The sequence below is a fragment of the Exophiala mesophila genome, assembly GCF_000836275.1.
Source record: "Exophiala mesophila strain CBS 40295 unplaced genomic scaffold supercont1.5, whole genome shotgun sequence".
NCBI lineage: Eukaryota > Fungi > Ascomycota > Eurotiomycetes > Chaetothyriales > Herpotrichiellaceae > Exophiala > Exophiala mesophila.
The window spans coordinates 1811536-1839021 of record NW_015622508.1 but is presented as its reverse complement, the minus strand read 5'-3'; the positions used below and the strand labels follow the sequence as shown (position 1 = coordinate 1839021).

The 27486-nt window shown below is 50.0% G+C and overlaps 12 protein-coding genes and 1 non-coding gene across 15 annotated transcripts; 8 read left to right on the top strand and 5 right to left on the bottom strand.

Moving 5' to 3' along the window:
• The first annotated feature begins 1097 nt into the window (after window positions 1-1097).
• PV10_07398 (uncharacterized protein) lies at window positions 1098-3805 on the top strand. Its single transcript, XM_016372295.1, has 4 exons — window positions 1098-2065; window positions 2116-2186; window positions 2237-2464; window positions 2519-3805. The coding sequence occupies exons 1-4, from the start codon at window positions 1525-1527 to the stop codon at window positions 3419-3421; spliced, it is 1743 nt and encodes a 580-aa protein (XP_016221627.1). The 5' UTR covers window positions 1098-1524; the 3' UTR covers window positions 3422-3805.
• Window positions 3806-4032: 227 nt separating this feature from the next.
• On the top strand, window positions 4033-5207 carry PV10_07397 (uncharacterized protein; the record flags this gene model as incomplete). Its single annotated transcript, XM_016372294.1, has 1 exon — window positions 4033-5207. One exon carries the CDS (start codon window positions 4033-4035, stop codon window positions 5173-5175), a length of 1143 nt encoding a protein of 380 aa, XP_016221626.1. The 3' UTR covers window positions 5176-5207.
• A 283-nt stretch (window positions 5208-5490) lies between these two features.
• On the top strand, window positions 5491-7254 carry PV10_07396 (uncharacterized protein; the record flags this gene model as incomplete). The annotated part of the gene is made up of 2 exons (XM_016372293.1): window positions 5491-6030; window positions 6081-7254. 2 exons carry the CDS (start codon window positions 5491-5493, stop codon window positions 6732-6734), a joined length of 1194 nt encoding a protein of 397 aa, XP_016221625.1. The 3' UTR covers window positions 6735-7254.
• A 237-nt stretch (window positions 7255-7491) lies between these two features.
• PV10_07395 (uncharacterized protein) lies at window positions 7492-8864 on the top strand. The gene has a single exon (XM_016372292.1). The coding sequence runs from the start codon at window positions 7599-7601 to the stop codon at window positions 8382-8384; it is 786 nt and encodes a 261-aa protein (XP_016221624.1). The 5' UTR covers window positions 7492-7598; the 3' UTR covers window positions 8385-8864.
• A 242-nt stretch (window positions 8865-9106) lies between these two features.
• PV10_07394 (uncharacterized protein) lies at window positions 9107-10732 on the top strand. Its single transcript, XM_016372291.1, has 2 exons — window positions 9107-9216; window positions 9275-10732. Exons 1-2 carry the CDS (start codon window positions 9203-9205, stop codon window positions 10413-10415), a joined length of 1155 nt encoding a protein of 384 aa, XP_016221623.1. The 5' UTR covers window positions 9107-9202; the 3' UTR covers window positions 10416-10732.
• A 756-nt stretch (window positions 10733-11488) lies between these two features.
• PV10_07393 lies at window positions 11489-11662 on the bottom strand. The gene has a single exon. It is a non-coding gene; the product is annotated as a tRNA-His (tRNA).
• A 494-nt stretch (window positions 11663-12156) lies between these two features.
• On the top strand, window positions 12157-15864 carry PV10_07392 (uncharacterized protein; the record flags this gene model as incomplete). The annotated part of the gene is made up of 1 exon (XM_016372290.1): window positions 12157-15864. The coding sequence occupies one exon, from the start codon at window positions 12157-12159 to the stop codon at window positions 15862-15864; it is 3708 nt and encodes a 1235-aa protein (XP_016221622.1).
• A 484-nt stretch (window positions 15865-16348) lies between these two features.
• On the bottom strand, window positions 16349-18637 carry PV10_07391 (uncharacterized protein; the record flags this gene model as incomplete). Its single annotated transcript, XM_016372289.1, has 4 exons — window positions 16349-16626; window positions 16729-17009; window positions 17125-17599; window positions 17683-18637. 4 exons carry the CDS (start codon window positions 18635-18637, stop codon window positions 16349-16351), a joined length of 1989 nt encoding a protein of 662 aa, XP_016221621.1.
• Window positions 18638-19498: 861 nt separating this feature from the next.
• On the bottom strand, window positions 19499-19801 carry PV10_07390 (uncharacterized protein; the record flags this gene model as incomplete). Its single annotated transcript, XM_016372288.1, has 1 exon — window positions 19499-19801. One exon carries the CDS (start codon window positions 19799-19801, stop codon window positions 19499-19501), a length of 303 nt encoding a protein of 100 aa, XP_016221620.1.
• Window positions 19802-19863: 62 nt separating this feature from the next.
• PV10_07389 (uncharacterized protein) lies at window positions 19864-20498 on the bottom strand (the record flags this gene model as incomplete). Its single annotated transcript, XM_016372287.1, has 1 exon — window positions 19864-20498. Exon 1 carries the CDS (start codon window positions 20425-20427, stop codon window positions 19864-19866), a length of 564 nt encoding a protein of 187 aa, XP_016221619.1. The 5' UTR covers window positions 20428-20498.
• A 213-nt stretch (window positions 20499-20711) lies between these two features.
• Window positions 20712-22808, top strand: PV10_07388 (uncharacterized protein; the record flags this gene model as incomplete). The annotated part of the gene is made up of 1 exon (XM_016372286.1): window positions 20712-22808. The coding sequence occupies one exon, from the start codon at window positions 20712-20714 to the stop codon at window positions 22806-22808; it is 2097 nt and encodes a 698-aa protein (XP_016221618.1).
• A 729-nt stretch (window positions 22809-23537) lies between these two features.
• On the top strand, window positions 23538-25909 carry PV10_07387. Of its 2 annotated transcripts, XM_016372285.1 has the most exons (5): window positions 23538-23913; window positions 23983-24121; window positions 24425-24775; window positions 24846-25374; window positions 25460-25909. In XM_016372285.1, the coding sequence occupies exons 3-5, from the start codon at window positions 24544-24546 to the stop codon at window positions 25521-25523; spliced, it is 825 nt and encodes a 274-aa protein (XP_016221617.1). In that variant the 5' UTR covers window positions 23538-23913; window positions 23983-24121; window positions 24425-24543; the 3' UTR covers window positions 25524-25909. The 2 variants fall into 2 exon arrangements, with proteins under 2 accessions (XP_016221617.1, XP_016221616.1); XM_016372284.1 differs by having other exon boundaries at window positions 23983-24775.
• On the bottom strand, window positions 25818-27437 carry PV10_07386. Of its 2 annotated transcripts, XM_016372282.1 has the most exons (5): window positions 27252-27437; window positions 26942-26957; window positions 26680-26733; window positions 26591-26622; window positions 25818-26499 (listed from the first exon to the last, which is right to left on the bottom strand). In XM_016372282.1, exons 1-5 carry the CDS (start codon window positions 27271-27273, stop codon window positions 25982-25984), a joined length of 642 nt encoding a protein of 213 aa, XP_016221614.1. In that variant the 5' UTR covers window positions 27274-27437; the 3' UTR covers window positions 25818-25981. The 2 variants fall into 2 exon arrangements, with proteins under 2 accessions (XP_016221614.1, XP_016221615.1); XM_016372283.1 differs by lacking the exons at window positions 26942-26957; window positions 27252-27437 and having other exon boundaries at window positions 26680-26839.
• Window positions 27438-27486: the final 49 nt, after the last annotated feature.

Below are 27486 nucleotides of genomic sequence, written 5' to 3'. Positions count from 1 at the left end.
CCTTGCAGAACTCATGAAACCTCAGGCGTTGAAAAAATCACAGTTGCGTACTGTAGTAGGACAGTGAGTGCATGCACTTCGCTGCCGAGGATGCATTCGGACCTATTCTTAGTTGAGAGATACTTACGTACTCGTGGACATGGCAATGGGTGGCATTACGTGGACATCAAATGCAACTCCTTCAATACGAGAGTAGGCAAGTAGGCACACACGCAGGAATTAGTTCAACAGCAAGAATTTAGGCAACTCTAGGCATCTTGTCGTCCATATCTTTAGTCGGTTGTTCACCGAGGCACAGTCAATCAAGGCACCAGCCAACCTATATAGGAGCCCTAGGTAGTTGCCATCTCTCCTGCCTATTTCAGATGTACTTTTGAAAGGATTCTTTAGTCGGGGTCTGTTCTGCACGCCAAGAACGTGCTGACTTATCCTATCCAACAGCACCCTTGTTTAAATGGGGCAGCTAAGCCCAAAGGAAATGGCAGATGTGAGAAGTTCGTCCTCGTCTGACTTATTTATTAGAAATACACACCTATACATGTCGAAGATCAGATAGTCCAGAGCCAGTTGAACAAATAGGATCTGGACGTTACACATAGCAGCATAGCCTTACGTCCCCACCTAGCCCAGTGCCTTGTTGGATATAATTCTATTCTTTTCAACAAGAGACCTTATCACCTAAACTCGGAAAGCGTTGTCATCCACTAGGCAAAGAGGGTACATCTTGGGGAAGTGTACGATAAGGAACTTGTGAGTGCCGTAGAATGCACATCATTGTCTAGAGGTCCGCAGAGGCAACATGGGGAAGATTGGTGGTGAACTAACGGCGTGCAACCTGAGAGAGTCCAGGACTATTCTGAATTTTGGTGAAGCGAAGCTGCATGAACGCCCCCAAGGGGCGACACCGTACATGAATGAAATCATCACGTGGTCCGTCTGACGCCTTCCTCTTTGGTCTCCTGTCGCGAACCGGCGCCAAGGCAGCGGGGCGGAGGCCTCGACGGCCATCTTGATTGCCGATTGGCTCAACTCGACATGGCCGCGGGATTATCGACAGTCATTTCGCAAAAACCCCATGGCCAGGTTCATGGTACTACCTTGGCCAGATTCATGGAACGTCCTACCTTGGCAATTCAGGAGATTTATATCACATACACCCCGCTCTGGGACTTGCCGTTCGAGAATCCACTTTTGTATCTTCCGTGAGAGCCTCATCCTTTGTCTTATTGCATCCAAACTGCGGAAAGATAAACACCACCTTCAAAGCTGTCGCGCCCTCAGATAAGAATATCTCGAAGAATCCCTGTGTCCCCAAGTGAATGTCAGGCTTTGTTCAGCCGGTCAATTGTGGCACGCCAGAGTTGTCGCAACAGTCATGACCGTGGCAACATTGGCTAATTACGAGACTACTACGCATTGTCGCTCTATCTAACAGTGCTTAGCGACCCGCCAATAAGGCGGGACTGATGTCGTCTTTGAGACTTCGTATCTCTATCGGAAGGGCCATCGTTGCACACTCCCTGAATGTCGATGCCCTTTTTGTTCGTTCCAAACTTACGTGGAAACAACACGAACCAAACGCGGGCGTCGCAGCTAGTGGTTGTGAGGAGACATGCTGCCCTCGTCTCACACAGACGTAAATCCAGGCGTCTATCATCAAGCCAGCCGGGCCTTGGCGAAGAAACCTCAAGCGAAGGCCTCGTCTCGAACCAGCTCGCGCAGATTGAAAGACCTCTCGACCAACAGCCGACCGTTCCTCGAGGGCGGGCGAAGTCTCCCAAGCATGGTTCGCAAAATTCCAGTGCTGACGCAAGCTCGGCGCAAAATTGGGATCAAGAATGGGACCAAGATTGGGATCAAGAGAATCGTCTCACGCAGACTGAGTCGCGCCTAGACGAGCCTCGCAGCCTGAAAATTGCTGAATACCTGGAAAGAACTGAGATGTTTGCGGAGGCTATCGAGCTCCGGAACGCACTCGCCATGGTGAGATCGGGAGTGTTGACGCAGCCAGCATATGCACTTACTCAAAAAAGCACTCCCAGCCTCCATCGAGCCGTCGAATATTGTACGTCTATTTTGGCTTGAGATAATCGTATACACTAACAGATGTTCAAGTCATGCAGGTGCTGGTACCCAACAATACCCCAGTCTACACCATCTTTCAAGTCACCAATGTCAACTGCATGGTATGTCTCATTCCCGCGCAACATACTCTGCTTGCTTACCAGGCAATCAGTACTTCCTTCAGGTTGTTGAAAGTCGCCCTCTACCTCATCTTGTTCATTCCGTACTCGCTCTACTCCACTTGGTTCGTGGTGCTGTCGCACCGCAGACCGAATCCAGTCGAAGTGCGCTTCAGCACACCGGCGCTGCAATCTCGCACATCCGGAAGTTGATATCAGAGGAAGGTGTCTGGAACGATGACGCCGTCATTCTGTCAGTCGTTTGTCTCGCAAGCTTTGCTGTACGTTTCCATTTCGAAATCGTGGGCGATGTAACGACTAACACGAGTACCTAGCGGGCAATGGGGGACTCGGCAGCATATAACCTCCATCGTGCTAAACTCGCATTGATGATTGAAGCTCGTGGTGGTCTCGAAAATACTGGACATAACGGGCTAATTAAATCAATGGTCCGGCAATTTGCGCCACCCGCGTCTATCCCATTGGCGATTTGTTTCGACCAAGAGTGCAGCTTAGAGCCTGACGAAAAGCTCGAGTCCAAAGATTCCTTCTTCAACGAGATACGCCCTTCTATCTCGGACATGGCCCCTGAACTTCCTCTCAGTGCGGAGCTTGCCGAAAGCATTACACCTTTGCCTTTTGGCTTCCAATGTCTTGTGCTCCAAGCCAAGCTTTCAATCAAAACCATTGAACTATTGTGCCGCATCGAGACTGCCCTCAAAGAGTCACCGGAGGTTCAAGCCCGGAAGTACCAAAATCAAAGTCCCATGACAGGTGGCTGGCAACAAGCAAGGTACAGTGATTTTTGGGAATGCTGTCCCTCGATCTCCCGCCCCGGCGCTGACCCAGAAAAATTACTTTGCTTGTCGCTTCTTCTTTACACGGCAAACGAGGTTGGGCCAGAGAGAGCAGGCCACAAGGGACTGGCGCTGTACGGTGGACCACGAGCGGTGTTGGCCGCCGAGATTGGAATGATGAATCGCCATAAGCTTACGCCATACCAAAGACATTGCTGGATATGGATCTGGTGGGTCCTCATCGATAGCTGGCACCAGAAGAACGAGACGACAGAGACAGGAACACTCCTGATCAGCCAATTCTGGGCCACCTTCCCTGAAATCCGTGGCTGGAGTGGGCTAGAGCGTACCTTGCAACGTTTCTTCTGGGGGGGCAAGTTCGAGATTGCCGTTAGGCGACTCGCAGAAGCTCCTGCTGCTGACAGACACAAGAGTACCTGAACAGTTTCTTCAGCTTGCCATGTGTCTACTGCATAGCAGGTTTTGTCCACTAAAAGTGGAAAATTGGCTTCCACAGAGGTCTACTGGACACTCCATACTTAACAGGCGGAACCGCCGTTAAAAATCTTGGTGCTGTCCGCGTCATCGCTACGAGGATTTGGGCGCCATCGCCTTGGAGGTTGATTTTTATGCCACTAAGCCGAAGCCACCATCGCAGCGGTCCATAGGGCTGATCTTTTAAGGCTAGTGTTATTGGTCGAATGCAAGTCTTGACAAATAACATGTGGGCAGACCCATGGCTTCAATAGACAAACTCATATCACGTGATTTCAACGCGGTGTGATAATTGTTGAGTGAAAGCCCGTGTTTTCTAGCCTAGTAGGTGCGGTGTTGCAGCCGCTTTTATGTAAATGACTCTGAATTAGCCGTGCCAAGCTGCAAGGGCCCTTAACCCACAGCGGAACTTTTACTCCCGTCACCTGCCAATGTGGAAACAATGTTCCTAGTTTGGAAAGTTTGTCGTGTTTGCTACATTTGCTCATGCGTGATTCTCCAATACGTTTCCAAATCATAGAGATGACACTCGACTGCACAACGACAACAAATGCAGAATGCCCTCTCCTCTCACGCAGCGACTACAAGCGCTGGGAGATTCTTACAAGCAAACTTCAGCTCTGATCCAAGAGCTCAAAAACTTCAACCCCGATGCGACCAAGAACGATGACGCGGATCGACCGCGACTGGATCTTGCCAATGAAATCCATGCCAACCTCAAAGAACAGGAGGACACACTAGAAATTTTGAGACAGGAGGTGAATGATGACAATATCCCGCAAAATAGACGAGAGGTGCCTTCGGATACATCTTCTCGCGACAACGAGGCCAATCAAAATGTGGATATGGTAGTGAGGTTGACAGAGGACCTAAGGAGCGCAAGAGCAGCGTTCCGACGTGCACAACTGCAAGCGAAGAGGCAATGCGATGTCATCAAACGAAAAGAGCGGGAGTCATTATTCTCCGACCGGAGGTCGTCGGTCGAGGCTGGCGACTCCAAAAGAAGATCCAAACATGAGAAACTATCCCAAGACGAGCTCGCGTTGCGATCTGCAGAGGATGTCACTCAGGCACTGCGGAGAGTACATGCCCAGCTAGAAGGAGAACTGCAGCAATCACAATTCGCTCAACAGACTTTAGACGAAAGCCAGGAGGCTCTCAAAAGCCTGACCGAGAGTTACTCTGGGACTACCGATTTGTTGAAAGCATCCAGGGGCCTGGTGAGCCAGCTGGTCCGCAGCAACAAAAGCGACACTTGGTATCTGGTATCTGCGTGGTACCTACTGGCTGGCACCCTGTTGTGGTTGTTTTACCGAAGGATTCTCTATGGGCCGTCTTTGTTACTCATCTACTACCCATTCCGGATGCTATGGTTCACTTTAAGCAGTCTTGGTAGTATTGGAGCAGCGTTCCTCGGAGGAAAGCCTGTCTCGGACTTGCAATCACCATCTCAACCAACTCTTTCGGAGGCCGGCCAACATTATACAGCATTCTCTTCGAAGATTCCAGGTGCAGACGGAATCTCCGGCGACATTCCTGAGTCTAGCAACACAGATGAATCTGCAATTGAGCATATCAGCCGTCTTGCTGGGCAAACAGGGAGCAAAGCTGCAGACGGAGCAGAGGCGAGAAACACTAAGAAAAGAATGATGGAAGTAGACGTCGACATACCGCCAGCTCAAGCAAGAGATGAGTTATGACCTAGATCTAGCGTAATAAATTAATTGATGACACAAAAGGCATGTAGTGTATCAACTGTTTACCTACGTATGTCTGATATACCTGGTCTTAATGAGGCAAGTTCAGCCTGACACGTGAGCAGGTGCACGCGCCAAGACCACTTTACGCGACTTCCTCGCGTCTCGTTCCTATAGTCGACTCCAACCTTCCACCGACGACGACATCTCTAGAACAAATTACAAGCATCTGGCACAGAAACCCACTCTAGCTCTTGAGAGATTCGACTGGATCACTAGAAGCTAGATTCATTTCTCCAATTACTGTTGCGACAGACGATGGCTTCTTTCTTCGACAACAAAGCCAGGGCTGCCCTTGCATCAGGGTCAAAGGCGAAGCCCACGGAAGCCGCCAAACCACCACAGGCTCAGCCTTGGACCGAGAAATATCGCCCAAAGACGCTAGATGCAGTATCGTCCCAAGATTCGACCACTACGATCCTGAAACGCATGGTCAACGCCTCGAATCTTCCCCATCTCCTCCTCTACGGTCCCCCCGGCACGGGCAAAACTACCAGCGTTCTTGCACTGTGCCGGGAGTTGTTCGGGCCAGAGCTATTTGCCAGCAGGGTTCTAGAATTGAATGCGTCTGATGACCGGGGAATTTCGGTTGTGCGCGAACGAATCAAGACCTTTGCGGCCTTGCATCTTGTTAATGCCCCTGCGTCAAAGGAATACAGGGAGAAATACCCTTGTCCTCCATTCAAGGTGATCATCCTCGATGAAGCCGATCAGCTTTCACAGGATGCCCAGGGAGCACTTCGTCGAGTGATGGAGGTCAATTCAAAGATCACACGATTTTGCCTGTGTTGCAATTATGTAGGTTGATTCGGCGCACATCAATCCAATTGTTGCTAACGCACCGACAGGTCAGCAGAATCATTGAACCAGTGGCATCCAGATGTTCAAAATTCCGTTTCAAGGCTCTCGAGGACAATCAAGCCAAGGATAGACTGGTCCATATTCTAAAGTCGGAGGGTGTCAACTATGACAATGGAGTAGTGGAGCGATCTCTCAAAGTTGCTGATGGAGATCTTCGGAGGGCGATCAATCTACTACAGAGTGCCGCTCGGCTTGTGGGCACAACTCCAGCGACCGCGCAACCCATCAAGAAGACGAAGACCATCCCTGACGACTCCGACGAAGAGATGGAAGATGCTGACAGTGCCTCCGCGCCCAAAACCAGGAGCATCAAAGTTTCCGATATCGATGAAATCAGCGGGGTCTTCCCTGTCGAATCAACTGACCGATTATTTTCTATAATCCAGAAAGGCAACACAAGCAATTACAAAGCCATCGCAGCGGAGGTCACTGACATCACAGCGTCAGGGTATGCTGCTAATGAGGTGGTTCTCAGTCTATACTCCAAAATTCTCTACGATGAACTCATCAAGACTGAGAAGAAGTATAAGCTGGCACAGATCTTCTCCGACTTTGACCGCAGGCTCATTGATGGTGTGGACGAGCATCTGTGTTTGTTGGATTTGTCCTGTCAAGTGGCCGGCATTCTGGAGGCAAAATGAACGGTGACTGGACGATCATAGAATTAAATCACACTAAGTCACGCCAATGCTATCTGTGGGTCATACCAGAGTCCTCTGACAGGCAATCCAGATGGCATCTATGTCGCACTCACACATTCGCCCACCGCGGGACTGGAATGCACATATAGGGATAGCGCAGAGCGTTGGTTCCGGTGAACCCCACTGACAGTCCCCGACATGAACGCATCTTTGGTGTCCGCAGGTGTCGAGCTTCACATGAATAACCGCCAACACAGGATACTGAGAGAGTTGCGACAACGCAACGTCGGGTCAATTTGAACATCTGAAGGAGCAGCAAAGTGCTGTTCTGAAGTAGCTTCCTCATTGTCAGAGTGAGCTGAATTGGCACTCGACTAAAGGGTGGCATCTCAGCGAGCACAGAAGAAGATGAATTTGCTCAAGTAGATTGTCCTGCATTAACGTCGCAGCAGAACACCAGCACAGGCGGTGCGCAGGCTCAAAGTCCAGCGGGATTGCTTACAAAAAAGGTACTAACAAGAAATGTACTACCTCTGAACATAAGATCAAGTGAGGTTGTACATCCTAAGAAGCATGTCCTCGAGATGGAAGGTGCAGTTCTAGTTCCAAATAAAAGAGAAAGAAGGAGCCATGTAGTCGTCGCAGGAAAGTGCCAGGACTATATATAACACGTGATGATACGCCGTCACGTGACATTAATCGGAGTCTTGTGCTCAAGCGCTCCCAGGCATACCAGACCTTGACATCTCGCATCTCAAGCCGCATCATCATCACTAATGGCTACCTTGTTCAGAACGTGCGAAGCCAGGCTTTATTGCTGACCATGCCATTCGGGTCGATGTCTTCCGCTCTTCACAAGTGGGAATGAATCAGAATGATGCAAATTCGCGCCGCCTCCGTGTGCCTGTCAAGTCTGGCCATGTAGATTCCCTCCTCCGCTCCCTCGACGCCCTTGTCTTCCTGCAGCTGGGAATCGTCTACCTGTGCGACAATCTGACCTTCTTCTTGATACTGCGCGCAGCGTCGCAGGTCCTACATGTCCAATATCGTCCACCTCCATTGACCCCCGCAATCCAACTCCCTCCTGTCGTATTAGCGAACCTACTTTGCCTCTTCACCCATGCCATCTCGGCAGCGCCTCAGTCGACAGGATGGGCGTCGCGAGGCTACATTCACGGGGGTCTGATCATCGATTTTGTGGGCGAACTCGGTCCGGTCTCGAAATGGCGACTGGTGGGCATGGACCTCATGATCTTCGCCCTCCAGTTTTTGATTTTAGTCGTGGGCAACGAGAAGTTGAAGGAAATCGGACACGTGGCTCCACAGGAACCAGCAAATACACAAGATCTTGAGGCGGCAGAGGAGGGTCGTGCAGGTTCGCGTGTCGAGCCGGTCGAGACTCAAGAGGGCTTTGAACTACAAAATCTATTGCCGGAGGGATCCCAGGAACGGAGTGCAGCGCATGACAAATCAAACAGACCCAACGAAGAGGACGATTTGATTGAGTTGAACGTGCAGGAGGCATTGAGAAGTTTGATGAAGAGAAGCCGGACCAGTGCGACAACGACAGCCACCGAGAATGCTGCGGAGCGAGCAGGAATTGCCGATATCTTGACCAGAATTGCTGCTGCACGGGCACGAGCTGGCTGATTGATTCACGAGTTGGACCGTTGGTGTTACTGGTATCAGTGGTCCAAGGATCAATCATCCACCCAGCCCTCCATATTCACTGATGCTGGACTGGCCTCTTCCAGCATTTTCTCAGCTGGCAGCATGCAATTCAGATGCGGCGACAGGGACTGTGTCCATCACACGACGGCAATCTGACGGCCAGCCCAGTAATACCGACTATCGACTATCACAGCCCCTCTGTCATCGGAACCCGGAATGCGTAGAGTGGCCTAGGCATCAAAGGAAAGGGTTTCCCTCGTGAGGAGGCCACACCGAAAAAGCAGGCTTCCCGGCTTCCTTGGAGTTGCTTGAAGCAAACAACATGAATGACATTGTATAGACGCGTACCTACCAACATGTCTTTGGACGTGTATATTGGCTTGACACCTCCTTCTAGGTAATGATAGTACTTGGGGTCTAGAACGCCGTTGAGCGCATGAAGTTGGCCTGATAGACAGAACTATCAATGATATGTATCAAGTACAAAGCATAGCAAACCCCTGAAATCGCCAGATACAGCGATGAAGATTGCCCTGAGTGCCTGGTTTGATCCATCAGAGCCTACCACATAAGACACGTGACCTTTGTCAAAATCTACGGTCAAGTGCTCAGGCATGCAATGCAACTCAATGGTTCACCGTGAATTTTTCCCCAACTTCAAGATGCAAAAATTGTTAGACAAGCCAGCAAAAGAACGAATTCACCAAACCCTTGAGATTCCAGCTGGCCTGACCACGCCATAATCATTCCCCTTAGATCAGCCGCTGTCAGTACTTTTACTGCGAAAGCAAACAGAAATGCTGCGGGAAGTGTGAGTTCACGGCGCACCCCGAAAACGTACGATGTCTGTCTAACAAAACTTGGTCTAGTAAACCGCGAAATGCGCGGACGGCAAGAATCGTCAAAGCCCGCGAACCGCAACAAGTCGAGACGAGAAAGAGAGTTCTACTCCTACATGGGTCGAAATGCCCACAACCAGTGGCCTCGGTACTCAAAACAGTACACACTCTGACCAAGCCCGATGCTGTGCAACTCCACAAGAAGAACGAGAACATCCACCCTTTTGAAGATACCACCTCGTTAGAATTCCTGGCATTGAAGAACGAATGCGGAGTGGTGGTGTTTGGAACACATTCAAAAAAGAGACCCAACAACATCACGGTGTTACGAATCTACGACGGGCGTGTGCTTGACATGGTGGAATTTCTGATCCTGCCGTCTGCGTCAGACGAGGCTGGCAAGGAGACCAAATTACAGATTGGAGTGGGCATGAAGCCCTTGATATTATTCAGTGGATCACAATGGGGGGATACCTCGTCTTCGGCGCAAGCGACACAGTATCAGACACTCAAATCGATCCTGCTGGATCTGTTTCAAGGAGAGGAGATCTCTTCCGTCGATGTGGCCGGGCTACAATACTTGCTCATGATCGCTGCTGGGGAGAGTGCGGGTGAGTCGGGAGACTTGCAGGACCCAGTGAACAAGCCGGTGCTACATCTTCGATGGTACAAGATCAAGACAGTGCGATCCGACAATCCTAAAATCCCGCGGGTGGAACTCGATCCGGTCGGGCCCAGTTTCGATCTCCGAGTCAGTCGGACCCGAGAGGCAGATGCCTCAATAATGAAGGCTGCGCTCAAACATGGTCGCCGGCCGAACGAGGCTCGCACCAAGAAGAATATCGAGACGGATCTCATGGGTGACAAGATTGGTCGCGTGCATCTTGGAAAACAAGACCTGTCTACCTTGCAAACAAGGAAGATGAAGGGATTGAAGAGGGGGAGAGATGACAGTGAGCCTTTGCAAGAGGGTGGCGACCTTTCGGATGATGACATTGTCAGTGAAGATGAGGACATGGTCGATGGTGGAATGATCCTAGACGACGATGTCTCAGACGGAGGGAGCAGTGGAGGTGGCACTGGGGATGAGATCAGTATAGGTGAAGACGACGAGGACGAGGAGATGGAAGATGTCAGTAATGACAAACCCAAACGACAACGAATTAACTGAAGACATCGAGGAAGTCTTGAGCTTCAGAGATGATGTGATGGATCATTCTATGACAGGGTTTTGCTGCTTCTAACTTAAGTTGGCGCAGCGTGCGCACGTTCTTATGAAGAAGATTATGGAATGGTCCTTTTTTACTGTTAAAACGCCATATGACATTGGCTTGGAGAGGAAAAGGGCGAATGGCGCAGTTGAAATGGGTGACCATTTTAACCTCGACGGATTCAGTATTCATTGGTTGTGCTGCGATTTTCTAAAGCGGGAGGAGAAGAGAGGATCACGTATCACGTGTGCTCCTGTGAAGCAGGTGCAAAATGCAAAATGCAGACCTCGAGTTCTAAAATAGGTACTTAGTACCTAACCAGGTACCCACGGGTGAAGCGTCTCGTGTGCCTGCCGTATGAAGAGTACATGGGTACCTAACTTAGTCTAAGTAGACTACGCTGCCTCGGGCGGCAGGTGCCAGTTGCCAACAACAGTGCAACGAGAGTTCACGTGTGTACCAAGTTGGAGTGTACGGGTAGGGATGGTAGGCACGTGTCTTGGCCCGCCCCAGTTTTAAACGGCAACTTCGACCTTATACTTACGTCGTACCTTTTTCCTCCTGCCTTTTCTCTCTTCTTGTGTGTCCCTCCTCGTTGTTTGTTACATGTCTTCCCATCATCAGTACAGATGATTCATGCCCATTGTCCCCATTGTCTTGATTGTCTTGCCTGTGGCCCAGACTACTAACAGTCTGCAAAGCTAATGTATTTTAGCCAAGCTAGACGACGAGTGTGCCATCCATACCCACAACACGCAGCAAGCTTAAGCGCCCATTGAATCTCATATCTCATCGCACCATCCATTTGAGTCTCCCGCTGTTCTTTCCATATGGTGTCCATGAGGATGCATTCTAGCAGCAGGAACTCCTAGATCAGCCACTTTGTTCAGACAAAGACTTCTTGGGAGGACGATACGTCTTTGTTTCTATTAACATTGAATACACAATATACTGACTGCCATGATCATTGAACCAGTCTATGTCACCGAGAGAGAAAGAAAAATATAAGATCAGGTGCTGGTCGTTTGAAAGATGTCGGTATTAGGATTTGAACCTAGGTTTCCTCGGAACCGTGAGTGTGTTGTTCTGGTAGACTCAGACTTTACAGGGCGTGCAGGAGGTGCTTCATCTGTTTCCTCCGTCCTAACAATGTCGAGGCTTCCAAACGTTCCACAACGAGACGTGCTAACCACTGCACTATGCCAACATGGCACATGGACCTGGCTTATTGTTGTCAAGCCTTGGGGCTCATTGATCTCTATTCTGCCTGCTGACCCTGAGGGGCGTGAATCACCATTCAATCTTGTCATTCTCTGTGCCCCCGTGTCCCCGTTTGCAGTGACAATCTTTATGAACGACCACACCCCCCTCACTCGAAAATTTCTGCTCAAGTGAAGTTCCAGATGCCCTGATAGTCACGACAAAGACGCGTCAGTGACTCGACCTGCTACTCTTTATTTCCCATTGTTTTTCTCCTCCAAGTCTTTCTTCTTCTCCCATTTCTTCCCACAACAATCTTCATCCCACGATCTTGTTTAAAAAGCATTTTCTATCTTTCAAAGTCCTTGACTTCTCTTCCATTGATCAGAGTCTACCGTCCTTGATATCGGCTCACGCCCTTCTCAACGACGTCCGCTTTTCTTCTTTTCCCCGTTCGATCTTCCCTCTTCTCCCAAGATCTCATATCCTCCTTCAACAGCCATGGACGTTTACGAAGAATTCGTTCTCTTCCTCCAACAGTTCTTCTTCGGCCTTTGCCAATTGCTTTACTCCATATTACCGATATTCCCATTCGCTTTCCTCGCCGCCGCTTTCCTTGCCCCACAAGAGACGAAACAATTCGTCCAACGCCTTCCTTACAACCTTCTCGCAGTCTCCCTCTTTCTCCTGGGCCGTCTCTTTGCTGGTTGCCGCAATCGTGCCGGGCGAGTGTTGCTCATCGATGGATGGGTGATACAACAGATCAGAGACCTTCTCGCTTGGATGAGAACCACAAAGATCTCTCCAACAAACGACACCCCAGTTACTGCTAAGGTCATTTCCGAACCCAACGAGCCGTTGCCTTCTTCTTTCTTAGTCACCCCCGAAACATCAACGGCTCTCCCTGGCTTCTCTCTACAAACACCATCAGTCCCTGTGATTGATTCGACATTGGGATCCCTCCCAGAAACCTTGCTTGACTCGACAACCCCATCCGAAGAACCTCCCTGCCACATTGAGCCTGAGTCCGATATCAATGACATCAAGATTGAACTCCCCGTTGCTCCAGCTCGTCCTCGACCACTCAAAGTCACACGCCCGGGACGATCTCAACTTTGGACACCCACATCTCGGCCTAGGGGCCGTCGCTCAAGCCGCTCAAGTCGCCCGTCTCCCCGAGATGACTTCCCCCCGGTCTTGTTGCTCGATGAGGAGGACGAGGATAACAATGATCTTGAAAAGGGCAAGGCCTCTGAGCCCAACAATGCCCGGAGCACGGCTGCTGAAATGGCAACACCCAAAGAGGAGTTTGTCATTCCACAGCCCTCTGAAAACAAGACTGCCGCGTCAACGACGCCCGATAACAGCTCCTCCCTGCCCCTCGACAACACCTCTCGTCCAAGCCCTTCACACCGCCCAACCCGGTTGACTCTCAGAGACAGAAAGAGTCAGCCCTTTGAAGGGATCAGCGTGAGTCAGCTGATCACCGACAAGAGACTGGCCGAGTGTCAAGATACACTCGCCCTGCATACTCAAGCAATCTTGGAGCAGTCCCAAGCCATGGCGGACTTGGGACAATATATAAAAAAAGAGAGCAACAGCAGCGATGATCGCCTTGAGGCCAGACTTCTTGTGATCGAGGAGGCATTGAAGACACTCCTTGATCTGCAGACTGCCGCTGCCGCCGTTAAGATCCCGCCTCGGCCTTCCTCTGTTTCCAGAGAAACCCAGACCGTGGTAGCAAAAGATCAGGAGTCTGAGAAGGCTCAACTCCTGATCCGCCGACAGGCCAGCAGCATCGAGGATTTCAAGGCTTCTCTCGATAAGCGCAGTCAAGAATGCGCTGCCTTGGAACAGAACCTTGCCAAGGCCAACGACTCCAAGAAGATGCTTGCTGACGGCTTGAGGAAGGCCGCCGACAGAGAGCAGGCACGAATCAAACAGGTTGATGAGCTTCAGAGCGCTCTGGCCTCAAGCAAGTCCGCCCAGAAGCCCAATCGAAAGTTGCAAGCTGAGATTGATCAGCTCAAGAGCAAGCTGGCCTCAGATAAGGCTCTCCACAAACCCAATCTGGAGTTGCGAGCTGAGATCGATCGGCTGAAAGAAGCCCTGGCACAATCCCAGAGCGCCCAAAGCTCCCAGGTTGAGTCCAGCGAAGGGCTCGAGAAATTGCGAGGTGAGAGAGATGCCGCCGTCAAAGCGGTTGATGCATCAAAGAAGGTGTCCAAAGAGCTGGAGATTCGTATCAACGAGCTCCAAGAGGCAGAAAAAGTCTGCCAGAAAGACCTCCGCTCTCTTCGCCTTGAGAAAGAAAATGCCGGCAAAGAGACTGACGCCCTGAAGCAACAAGTCGAGCAGGCAAAGCAACAGCTCGAGTCCTCTAAAACTGACAGCTTTGACAAGGACCAGACGATCGAATCCTTGAGTCAACAACTGGCAGAGAGCCGCCATCGCACATACCCCTTGGAACAGGAGGTGGAATCAAAAGCCGCTCAGATCGCCTCTCTGGAAGCTCGATCTGGACAGCTACAAACAGAACTCGAAGGCGCCAGGGCAGCACACAATCAGGTGCTCCAGGAGGGCAGGCAAGTTCAAGCCGAGCTTGAGCGCACGTCAAGCGAACTCCGATCTCGTGCTCAGGAACTGGAAGCTGGAACTGACAGGATCCGTCAGCTCGAAACCTGGATTGCCGCGTTGCAGGCCCAGGGACGAACGCTGTTAACGGAGTCAGAACGGCAAACCCTGATGTGCAAACAGATGGAGGAAGAGCACCAGAATGCTCTCGCAGTCCTTTGCAAGGAGAATGACGAGCGATTTGAGGAACTCAAGAAAGAGCACGCGGAAAAAGTCCAAGAAATGAAAGAAAATCATACGCGTGACGTCGATGCTGCCCGCAAATTCGCTAACGAAACCGTGTTCCAACAATACACGGTCGTCATCGATGCCCAAAAAGAAGAGATCTCGAATATGAAATCCCTTTGGAATTCTGCTCTGAAGACTGCCGTTCAAGAAGCCGTGCGCAGAAAGGACCTTGAGATCAAGCAGCTGCAAGAGCAGCTCAAGACCAACGCGCCCGCCACTGGCCCACTGGGGCCTGTCACACCTCAGAAGCCAATTGTCGCTATGACACCCTCCTCCTCCAATTCTCACAAGGGCATGTTCTCTCCTCGGCAACAACCGCCACAGATCAAGGAGCTGTTGATGCAAAAGCAGTGCGATCAGATCCACATCGCCACTTTAAAGAAAGAGAAGGCGGCCCTCGAGGCACAATTTCGAGAAGCGGAGAAGGAGATCGCCTATCTGATTGAGGAGAACGATAGTCTTCTTAAACAGGACAACGCCCAGGCCGAGATCTCACGGCTGCAGGAAGAGAATGATGGCCTCAAAACCAAGACCGCTGAGCTCGAAGACAAGCTCAGTGATTTGATGATTGACATCGACGTCATTGACGCCGAGAAGGATGAACTGTCCGAAGAGCACGTCAAAGAGCTCGATCTGAAAAAGACACAACTGGATCAATACGGACAGAAATTCACCGAGGCGACTCTCAAGGCAAAGGCACTGCAGGATGAAAACCAGGCCCTGGAAAACGCGTACAACATGGAAAAGTTGCACGCCGAGCGAAAAGAACAAATGCAGGCCGACCTCCAACAGTACCAACAGGAGCGATTGGCATTCTACAGCGACCAGGCCAATCTCAACGTCATGCGCAAGACCAAGCGTGTCGCAAGCGAGACTTCAGAGGCGATCCAGAACCAAGACACGCTGAGGAAGCGTGCAGCGATCAAAGACAACGATTTCATTGCGTTGTGCGATGTCACCGAATCCGAACTCACCAGCTACGCCATGACGGCCTGGTCCTGGACTGAGGCACATCATGTGTCTCAGCTATATTTCTCGCTCCAGGACAATGACGAACGCAACCTCGAGCGATTCGAACAATTTATCGCTGGTCTCGGTGCGTCGGATCTAATCAAACCTCGTACTCAGACCCCAGCAGAAGTCGAGGCTGCATTCCAATCTCTGATCAGTACGCCAAAATCTCTCGTCGATGCTCCTCGCGCCGAGCTTGCAGCTCCACAGTCATCTGCAACCTTTGACATTCAGGGCTCCGTCACCAGCCCTGCGTTTTTGGGAGGCCCCAATCCCAACAATCAACATCAATCTCCGACACCTCGGAAAATCCTTCGACCACGTACAAGAGGTTGAAGGGTGGGGAATTTTCCAGCCCCTGAATGAATGAATAGACGGATCGAGAAATTGGACAGGATAGTGAGGAGAACTGCTAAGAGCAGCAATGGATACAACTTGAAATGAAAATGAATATTCAGGAAAAGAAAGAACGTGTCATTGGAACTGAGGCATGTTTGTTTTATCACGAATGACGTCGATGTGCATACAGAAAGAAAACGTACGTACCAGGATGGATACCACAAGGTGGTTAGTTTGAATTGTGAAACATTGGACACGCGAGACGCGAGAGTCCTCTACTGGAAGGCCCTCCATGGGCAGATTGAAAGATGGGCCAGCCATCCTATTGAATTGAGTTGAATTGATGGAACAAGACCGTATAAGAAGATCATGTTTTCCCTCGATCCCCTCCCCTCCTTTCCTTTTCCCTTTTTTCTCTTTCCGCTCATTTACATCCGTCTCATCATCGCTCCTAAACCTCGTTTTCTTCCCATTCCCCAAATCACATACCAAATCTATCCCCCCTCTCAACCCTATCGAGATTCAACGCTGCAGAAACATATGCCAAATGACTGAAAGCTTGCGGCGTATTCCCAAGCTGAGCGCCACTAAGCGCAATTTCCTCGGACAACATGCCCACATGATTACGAAAATTAGTAACCGTCTCAAACATATTGATCGCTGTCCCCAGATATTGTTTCGAATATTTTCCCGCACGCACAAGCGCTTCCACTAACCATAGTGTACACATGACGAAAGTTCCTTCGCGACCGCCGACGCCTAGAATTTAGGGGTAGAATAGTAAGCAACTTAAGTCACTAAGTTAAGGTATTGATTGAGCGGTGATGTGAAAACAAAGTTTTGGTCCAGCTGCAAACTCACCATCATCGGTCTTTTCATGATCATATCGAAAGACGAAACCAGCTGAAGTCAAACCCCCCTTTTCGGGGCTTTGTAGGATTTTATCGAGTGTGCCTAAAAATTGGGGGTCGTTGGGAGACATGAAGAAAACGAGTGGCGCGATGAGAACGGCAGAATCGAGTGTGGTTTGGGATTCGTAGCTCTGCACGAAGGTGTTGAGCTCGTAATTAAATCCTCGGTCCATGACTTCCTCGTAGATGGTGTCGCGGGTTTCCATCCAGGTTTGACGGTTGGGGCAGGGGCTAGAGTAGACAAGAAGTCAGTTGTGTGATCTTTCTTCGAGATAGATGGTTGATCTAGGCGAGGCCAGGCTTATGGCCAACACGAGACTCGTGCCATATGAGATCCAAGACTCACAAGTTCCGTTTCTCCGAAAGTCGAATTGCTCGATCCACGGCAACCCAGAGCAACATTTTGGAATAAACAAAATGTTGTTTCTGGCCTCGGACTTCCCAGATAGACATATCCGGTTGACTCCAGACTTGGCAGACAAAATTGGTGAGATATCGAATGTCCTTCCACTGGGCAAAGGAAATGGGTTTGCCGTGCTTGTTGTACAAGTAGATGCTGTCCATGAGTTCTCCGTAAATGTCAAGTTGGATATGATCGGTGGCTGCATTCCCAATGCGAACGGGGGTCGAGTCTTGATAGCCCGAGAGATGATCTAATGTGAGTTCGGGGAGATCGGTAGATCCATCGATGCTGAACATCAAGGGTAGGTGATGAGGAGTTGTGGCTTTTTCAGCGATTTGCCGCCATTCAGCAATGCGTGCGAAGATGAAATTGATATAAGCTTCAGCTTCGCGGGGGAAGCCCAGTTTGAGGAAGACGTCTTTTGTGGGAGAAAGTTAGATGCGGAAAGTCTAGAGAGGAGTGGTAATTATGAAGGGGGGGAGTCGTGATGGATCGACTTACAGACTGTGAAGCTTGAATCCCGTACCCAGCTGTATCGGTAATCCCAGTTCCGAGGTCCACCAATCGCTTCAGGAAGAGAAAAGGTCGGTGCTGCGACTATAGCACCGGTGGGATCATATGTGAGCAGCTTCAATATGAGCATGCTTCGCTCGACTTCTTGCTGAAATCTTCCACGGTAGAGACAAGCCCTGATCCAGGAGGTCCAGAACTTGTATGTTTCAGACTCGAGGTTTGCTACCAGGTCCTTGGTAAGATGTGGAGCGACGTGGCCATTACACATGACCATAAAGACCTGTTGACCTTCTTGTAGCTCGAACCGGGCGTGGAGCCTGTCGCTGGCTGAACCTTGGGTTCGGAACATCTCTGGAGGATTGCTGAGAGGCCGGCCATGAGTGCAGAATGTGGCAAAGAACTCGGGGGTTTCCTGGGTGGAGAGGTTTTCTTCTTCTTCTGCGACCCAGCGAAGAGACTGGTGGTGGATTTCGGGTCCGCTGGTCACCTTGGAAGCCTTCATCGTGCCTTTCTTGGTGGCATAGCCAGGACGGGGACATAGGTCGATGTTGATGGACATGGATCCTCGAACACATTCCAATTTTCTCACCAGGACGGAGCCACTCCATTCTTCTCGAAGGATCTTGTTATATTTCGATACGGCAAAGAAGTCTGTGAGATCAACGACCCCAGCTTCATCGATCCATTTGGTCTGTAGGATGTTGGAAGAAGCTCGGTAGTTTTGCTTGCAGACGGTACTGCTCTTTGGGGAAATACTCCAATGACCACCGCCGCCTCGGCTGGTGTCGAGGATTCTGCAGAAAATGGAAGGGGAGTCAAACTTGGGCCAGCACATGAAATCAATGCTGCCGTTTTTCCCGGACAAGGCACAGGTCCGCATATCCCCAATCAACCCATAGTCTTCGATCTGGGGCTGAAATTGTGTCGAGGTCATCTCACCCATGATGTGGTATTGTGTCACTATCCACCTTATTACGATGGACGTTATTCTTAGGATTCAACACAGTGAAAACTGAAAGGAAATGTTCAAAAGGACATGGGGTAGATGAGTTCAAAGGGCCCGAGAGAAAAGAAAGTCAATGTATCACGAGGTCTGTAAGTATGGCAGAACTGGGGAAAGGGAAAGCCAGGATGAGTAAGTCGAGTGTAAAGAAGAAAGATGAACACGAGGTGATGGAAGATGAGATTGGTCAAGTGAGAAGGGGTAGGCTGCAAAGAAAGTCTGTTCGACAGAGGGGTAAGGTAGCCAGTAAGCAGGCACATCAGGTAGCCAATCTTGATGCAACATGAGATCAGAGGACGTTGGTATTGTGTGGCATAGTTTCGCTAGATCTACATCATGGTAGAGAAGATGAGAATGAATTGTCGATTGGCGCAGATGGTCACACAAGGAGGGCAATTTGAAAGCGCTAGTCTGACAAGAAATTAATTGTTAATTTTGATGTGATTCATCGTGATCATAGCCCAATGCAGGATCAGGTACATCTGTCAGACAAGATATGACGAAACATATGTGATCGACAAGAGACTTAGACCTGAAATTGCTAAAGTAGGCACGCATACCAGTGGACTGGCACACTGCATTCATTTCCCCAGATGCGTCATCATGCTGACACACATTAAAGGCGGGAACTCATCCCAATCTAGGCCAGACAGAAAGGTATAGCGAGTTCTCCAGACAACCAAATTCCCCGCCCCTCGTTTGGCTGCTCGCTTCTAGAAAATCACCTGACTAGCAGGAGGATCACGAATTTGACGGGGCCAGTCCTCTCGGCCCGTTATTTCGACTTTTAATCCTTGCCCATCATTCTGGTTGTAGATTCATGGCTTCGTGGTAATATATGGCGAAGTTCCGTCTGGGGCAGAAGTCATATATGCTGACAGCATTATTCTCATGGAGCCGATGAGCCGAGTGTGAGAGACTGTGCGTTGAGTGCGACCACCTCAATGGAGAAAATTGTCTCGACCTTGCGGAGGTAAGGCTCGAGAACCAGGGACTCTGGCCGCTGGCGGATGCTGAGGGGAAGCGTGCAGACCAAGAGGTCGCGGGTGGCAAGTAACTGTCGTGCCACATATGAGAGATTCTGGATGTCAACGTTGAAATCATGACTGCGACCGCATCTGCTGTGGCTTTGTTTTGTTTCCGGTTTCGTTTCGCTTGTCCAGTTTTTAGGTAGTGAATAGTGTATCTTCTTCTCTCAGATACTCGCCAACGTCACCCTGCCTGAAAGCCACCACCGAAGTAGGATCCAATTTTCGTGCTTCTGCGGTTGATCTAGCCGTGACTCCAAATCCCAAGGGGGTGTCATCCATTGCCAGGATCACAATGCCTGAATGCTCAGGGCAATCTTCGCTCCATCTGCCCACGTGCGCCTTGACCACATTTCCTCCATAAAGAAAAGGCATCTCGCCATTAGGCTTGACCCATAGCTTGTAGCGAGCGTGAGGTGCAATCACGTCGAGGGCTGTAATGTGGAGTCGGAATTTGCCAGTCTTGGTGAACTTGCCGACGCAGGTACCGAGAGATAGGAGGTGGTCTCGAGCAATGGAGGTGGCTAGATTTGCCAGTGATAGACGGACATAGTAGACGCGAGACTGGTGCAGACGGAAGACATGACGGTCGCTGTCGGCGGTGGAGTCGTCAGGTGCGATGAGTTGATTGAGAGAGCGACCTGTGTAATTGGCTAGTTTGGTGAAGAGGGTTTGGGTTTCGACATCGGTCAAGGGCCTCATTGTGACAAAAGCTAGAGGGTCTCTTGTATGCCACAATACACCATTCGGGGTTCAGAGACGACGTGAGTAAGTGTTGAAAGGTGTTGGTGTTGGGTTGCGATTGTTGCAGTCTGGAATTTTTTTCTCGAGTTCCCGGCTGAACCTCGGGGCAACTCCCCCGCATGTCAGGCAGTTGCGCCTGCATTTGGATCAAGTCTACAAAAAATTTAGTCCGTCGCAGACACTGACATTCATTCCACTTGACAATATCCAAACAACCCCGGCCGCAGCCAAAGATCCCTCCAATGGCACACGGTCGTCCCGCCAAAAGAAGGCGGGTTACTCCTCCCATCGACGACAGCATCCCTTCCGAGACAGTCAAGGCTAGTGATCTGTTGGCTCGAGCCGCAAATTGGGACCTAGAGCAAGACTATGAACAGAGGGCGAGGAGGAAACCGACCAAAGAATCTACAAAACTGCCAACAAAAAATGCCCAGGGTCACCTACAAACTTCTAAACAAGTCCAACCCCAAGTTGAATCCGACGAAGAATCGGATAGCTTCCTAGGCTCCGGTTCAGACCTCGAGGATGATTCGGATGTCGGTGAAGAGACACCACCTACCGAAGTCGACACTACCCCCCCGATCCCCATCAAACAGCAAGTCCTATCTGCAAAGGAAGAAATTGCTCGAGTTGCCAGCCTCCTGAACGAAGACCCCGAGGAACATGCTGGCTCTTTCAAAAAGCTCGCACAAATTGCAACACCGCACTCCCCTTTACCCGTTCGCAAACTTGTCCTTGCCGCTCAGGCTGCTGTCTATAAGGACGCTATTCCTGGCTACCGCATACGAGCATACAAAGACCAAGACTTGAACTCTCAGGTCTCTAAAGAGGTGCGCAGGACGAGACAGTTCGAGCAAGCCCTGGTGACGGGTTACCAAGCCTATGTCAAACAACTCACAAACCTGGCCAAGTCGAAAAGCATCCCCAACGATGATTCTTTGTCTCTGAGAAGTCTCGCTATCAGCTGTGCCTGTACCCTGGTTCTCTCCGTACCTCATTTCAATTTCCGTACCGAATTGCTGAACATCCTCATTCACCAACTGACTAGCCGGGCATATACCCCGGACTTTTCGAAATGCATTGAAACAATGGAAAAGTTCTTTGCCCAGGACGACGATGGCGCTCCATCTCTCGAGGCAGTCAGCCTCCTCACCAAAATGATGAAAGCTAAGGACTATCGTGTCCGGGAGGAAGTCCTCAACCTGTTCTTCCATCTACGTCTACTGTCCGAACTCACCACGCCGAGTTCGACCACTAGGGCCGACAGGCCAACTGACGCCTCAAAGTTGCATGGTCGCAAAGTCAAGAAGGAGAAATGGGAACACCGCTCGAAGAAGGAGCGCAAGTTGGCCAAGGAGAGAAAGGCCGTGGAGAAAGATATGCAGGAAGCTAATGCAATCGTCAACTACGAAGAGCGGGAGAAGATGCAGTCCGAGACACTCAAGATGGTCTTTGTCACATATTTCCGCATTTTGAAGGCCCGCATCCCACATCTGATGGGTGCCGTCCTTGAAGGCTTGGCTCGATATGCGCATCTCATCAACCAAGATTTCTTTGGGGATATTCTCGAAGCGCTCAAGGATATCATCAATCAGGCCGATGCCGCTGTCAAGGGCGAATTGGACCTCGACCTAGAGGGAGAAATGGACCAAGAACTCGCTTCAACCAACGTGGACGGCGAGACCATGCGCAATCGCACCCGCGAGAGCCTCTTATCCACCCAGACAGCCTTCACCTTACTATCGGGCCAAGAAATGACCAAAGCCGCCTCGACTCTTCATCTCGACCTGTCCTTCTTCACCTCACATACATACCGCTCCCTATATCCACTTGGTCTCGACGCGGACATTGAACTCGGCCCAAAGTCACTCCGCTTACCTGACCCTCACGCTGGCGCCCAAGCCCAATCCGAAGCACAAGCAAAAGCGACACAAGCAAACAAGATCAACATCTCAACCCCGATCCTTCTCCTCACTCGTGTCCTGACCTCGATCCTACTCACACCGTCACAGCCACCTCCCAGCCTGACCGCTGCAGCCTTCTACAAGCGCCTCCTCTCTGTCTCATTGCAACTGCCCGAGAAATCGACCATAGCCGTCTTAGATCTGCTAGCCAAGATTGCCGACAAGCACGGTCGCAAGATCGAGGCTCTATGGTACAGCGACGAGAGGAAAGGAGATGGTGTATTTCGTGGCGAGAGCGATACCCTGGAAGGGACCAATGTGCTGGCAACGGGTAGCGGCGTATGGGAAGCCGAACTGCTCCGGAAGCATTACTGTCCTCAGGTTCGAGAACAGATCCAAAGCATTGATAAGACGATTGCTAGTTTGAACAGGTAAAGAAGAGGATTTAGGGATAATGCATATATATTTGTAGCGAGGTGGCGCCCCAATATCATTAGCGTGATTGGCTTGTTATCTCATTTACAGACCCTTTGTGTATTATATGTGGTGTCACAAGACTCTATTTGATTAGCCATATTGACGGATATGAGATAAAGTCCTTTGCACCTCACTTGTTCTTATCTTCGCCGTATCGAACTGCCTCTGGTGTGGATCTCGTCAGTTCAGCGAACGAGCCAAGGCACCCACCATCATTGATGACAGCCGGGGAGAGTCACCCCCGTCCCACGGGCCAATTGAAGAGACGTGACACCCAATCCCAAAAAAACAAAACCACAGACCAACAATTCTTCTGTTTCTCTTCCTCCAAAAAGGTGAGAAATGATGAAAAAGATCAAATCTTCTTACCCGCCACCTGTGGCGGGTAGGACAAACCCAGGCGACGGGTAGAAAACGTCTAGCATGCATGTCCCATGTTCATAGAGGAAGACGTGGGGAACGGGAAGTACGAACCAGGATCATCAGATCGAATAGATTCGGTTCTTGTCGCTCGGGCCCGACATCCGCACTCCCAACAAACTCACCTTTTTCGATCCCTGTAGCATGTGCGTTTCCACCATCTAACCAATCAAACCATATCATCTCAAGAATGGGTCATCCAACATCATGCACTCGAGCCTTGGATTGCTCACGCGCGGACTCGTAACAATAATGCTAAGGTCAGCTCGGGTCACGCAAGACAAGGTAAGGTACTGTAGGTGGGCAGTGTGGTCCCTTTCAAGCATCGACTTCCAACTTTTAGCGCAGACGCTCGATTCTTTGGGACCCGGGCTCAGTCTTTTGACGTGAGAAACCTTGATTTTTGTGGTGTGACGGGGACAGGACTTGACGTTCATCCTTCAGGTTTTTGACATGTCAACTTCCACAACTTCTTGCTTGTTGTGATTTCCATCCACGCTTGGACCAGAATTTTGGAGATTGTCAACACTTGCAGAAACATCCACGAGCCTTGCCCAGTCCATCACGTCCCATTTATACTATCGCCGTCGGGAGTTCAACGTTCAGAAGACTCCAACCTTTTGCGGGACTGTGGTGGGATCGGGTACGTTTTCAACATTCCGATGGCATTGAAGAACGCTCGAGTAGGGTGCTGTACTAACCAGATCGCTAGGACTCGACATTCCGACAATTGGAGACGTTTGGTGGTTTTTGGCTGATCGAATTTGATCGGCTTCGTCTGGAAACTCAAATCTGTCAACCAGCAGGTTCTGGTGCACCTGTGGAAGCGTTCATTCAGCAACACAACTTTGGTAAGACAATATTAGTTTGTCAGTCTTGATATCTCGACATTGGTTGGGCAATGGATCAACTTCACCTATTCTCGGGGTTCTTGCATGACTCTAAGGATCTTGATATGTTGTTTGGAACAGCCTGGTCGTTTGATGCATGAATCTGGAAAAACGACGCAAAATGAAAAGTGAATTGGATGATAGAGACGGCAGGAACGACTCCATCGCTCTTGCCGTTTCGGCCATTCAACAACTCATGGCGCATCCTATCGTCTCTTTTTTTGGCTCCATTTCAGATCTCGACTAACATTCCTATCATCCTAGATTGGACAGTCGTTGTGACCGACATATACCTATCATAATCCGAGACATATTGATCCGATCATTCTTCGGCACCTTTCTTTTCTCAAGGGGTTGACATATCGCCTTGCAAGCCAGCCAACATGGTGACCACCACCATCAGATTCAGCCGACCGGATGTGCAACCGCCGGTATACGTGGCGGGCAGCTTTTCGAAATGGTCTCCTATCGAGATGAAACTCGACACCAACGAGTCTACCGAATCGACGAACAATCACTTTTCCTATCAGACTGATCTCGAACCGGGAAAGTATGAGTTCAAATTCAAACTCGGTCCAGGCGACTGGTGGGTGCTGGACGAGTCAATGCCTTCCGGTATATCATTCTCAGATTTTGCGTACGCGTGGTGATTTTGAGCACAGTACTGATTTTTTTTCCCCTTTAGTGACCGATCCAGCAGGAAATGTCAACAACCTCTTGAATGTTGAAGAATCCAAGCCCACAGAAGAACCTTCGAACATCGACTCAGCCAATGTTCTGCCTACGGCTCCCCAGGAAATCCCTCAACCATTGCCATCCACTGTCGTCAAGGACGACAACGTCAACGTCAAATCTCATTCCAGGTCCCCCTCACAGTCCCAATCCCAATCCAACATCGGCAAAAGAATTGTCGCAGACAACTCAGAGCCCAAGGCTGCTGTGATTGTATCTGATGAGAAACCTGAAAAGGTAACCCCTGATGTGGAATTTGGAGATGGTAGCAAGGATGATACCATTCCCGACGTTGCACCTCCTCCATATTCGCCCCCGCTGGTCGAGGGCGGTCCCGAACTGACTTCTTCTGCGTTGAAATCAGAATCTGCCTCTATGGAGGATGCTAATGGCAGGGACAACTCTCGAACTCATAGCGTCAAGAGCCCTGGTCAAGGGAAACGTGGCTCTCAATCGTGGATTGACAGCTTTGGCGGCGGAAAGTATGTGTTGAACCCCTACCCTTTAGAGAAATGGGTTTCGTCTGTTTGTTTTCTGGTTTCTGAACTGACTCCTTTGCATAAACAGTGTGGCATTGGTCGTTGCAGCAATCATTATTCCAGTGGCTGTTTCTTATCTTTGGTATCGCTAAGAATCGAATTCGACATCCCTTTTCGGCGGCAAAAATGCAGCATTGAAACCGACATAAACGAACGGAAGAAAGAAAGATGGTTCTTGACTGCCGCCGAAGAAAGGGGGCGTTGTAATATATCAATTCAACGAAATCATGGGTTTGGACGTTGTGCATCACATCATTGTCTCCTATATTAATTAAAATGTACAAAAGGGTAATTCCTCCCTCTAATTGCCTTGAATAGCAAGACTGCCTGAAATGCACTCTACGTCTTGCACTGCTTTTATGAAGCCTGGGTTTCGTTCTAGGCCGGTTTTCTATCCTTTTGATTCTATACTTTTGATTATCTCCAGGTCAGCTCCCTAGATATCAATCACAAGCCGATCAGAATCCGAGCGAAATCCGACCACGTTCCGTCGGTCAGGAGTCAAGCTCTGTTCAGATAGATATATATATCTGTAAATATTTGAACTTCTTTACAGCTTGCCAAGGGTCGCCACAGCATCTCTAGTCCGGTCCTTGGTATCCTTGACCAAACCACTCACAGCTCTAAAGTTCTCACTCTTCGCATCACCGAGCAACTCAAACAACAGACCCTCGCTCGTGGTCACTACAGCGCCTTCCCTAGCCAGGCGACGCAAGGCAATGGGACGCTCCAACTCGTTACAGCTCGACACGCCATCAGCTACAAGGTAGACCTTATGACCGAGCCGTAGTAGATCAAGCGTCGTCTGTGTGACGCAGATATGGGTCTCAATGCCGACCAGGATGACTGACAGGCGCGACGGGGTGGCCGGGCTAGTGGCCGGTGTTGTCGGGAGTTGTGATACGAGCTCCGGAACCATCATGCTGAACAAGGTCTTGTCGACCGTGCGTGGTGCTGGTGCACCTCCGGCGCCAGACTTGGGGAGCATAGATTCGATCTCGGATACGGTGGGACCCAGACGAGCAGCATTCTGTGTGGTGACAAAGATGGGCATTTTGAGGATCGTGGCTATGTAGAAGGCATTGTGGTGTTAGGTTCAATGGGAAATCAATGGAGAGGATAGGTAGCCAAAGGCATTGATTGCTTGAACATGGCTCACCTGCTTTCACGAGTTTCTGGGTAGTGGAGATCCTGAATCTCGATTAGTCCCACCTTGGTTGTAAAAAGACAAATGTCATGTCAACTCACACTTTCTCATACTCCCATATTGCCGATCGAAACTTCTCCTGTATGTCACAGATGCTGTGACGAGTTCATGTCAGTGTTGATGCTCATTCGGGAACTCGAGCAGAAACAAGGGCCCCAATGGATCAGTGTTGGACAAGTTGTCTGGGCTGTGAGACGCAGCTTCAATCGTGAAATCGAGCTAACGGAAAAGGCACCAAAGATGGGTTCTATGCCTTGAGAGAAAATAACGACGGCATAGGCCGAGTAATCGAGGATGACGTACAATAGCACCGGGTTTTCTAGATGTTTCGAGCAGTTAGTGAGAAGTTCTCTCCATTTAGAGAGAAAAGAGACATGTCAGCAAGGGGAAAGCTGTGCATGTTTATGGATTTCAACAAGCTGCAGATCCCATTGCTCAATGCAGTAGTTGGCGACAGTCGCTCTTTCCGTCCAGGCCATGAAGAGTGCCTGCCTTGTATTTGCAATCAATGGCATCCAGAGAGACGGAAAGAGCGCCGACACTGTCACTGTCCACCCCCAAGGCAATAGGTTCTTCAAGCGAAATTAGATATCTTTCAACAGGTATCACTCACCAATTCGACAGCTTCCACTCATGGTGTATAAGGTACGATGTAATGAAGTGGGGAAGGAGGTGGCGAGATTCGTAGAATGACCTTTGACAGGATCAAAAAGGGAATATCTGAATCAGGTGGTCTTCTAGCTGGAAGTTAACGATGTCGATATTGATAGACAGATAACAGTGTCAAGGTAAGATAGGTTGAATGAGGTTCAGATGTCGATATGTGAAAGCTGCCCATGGAGGTGACC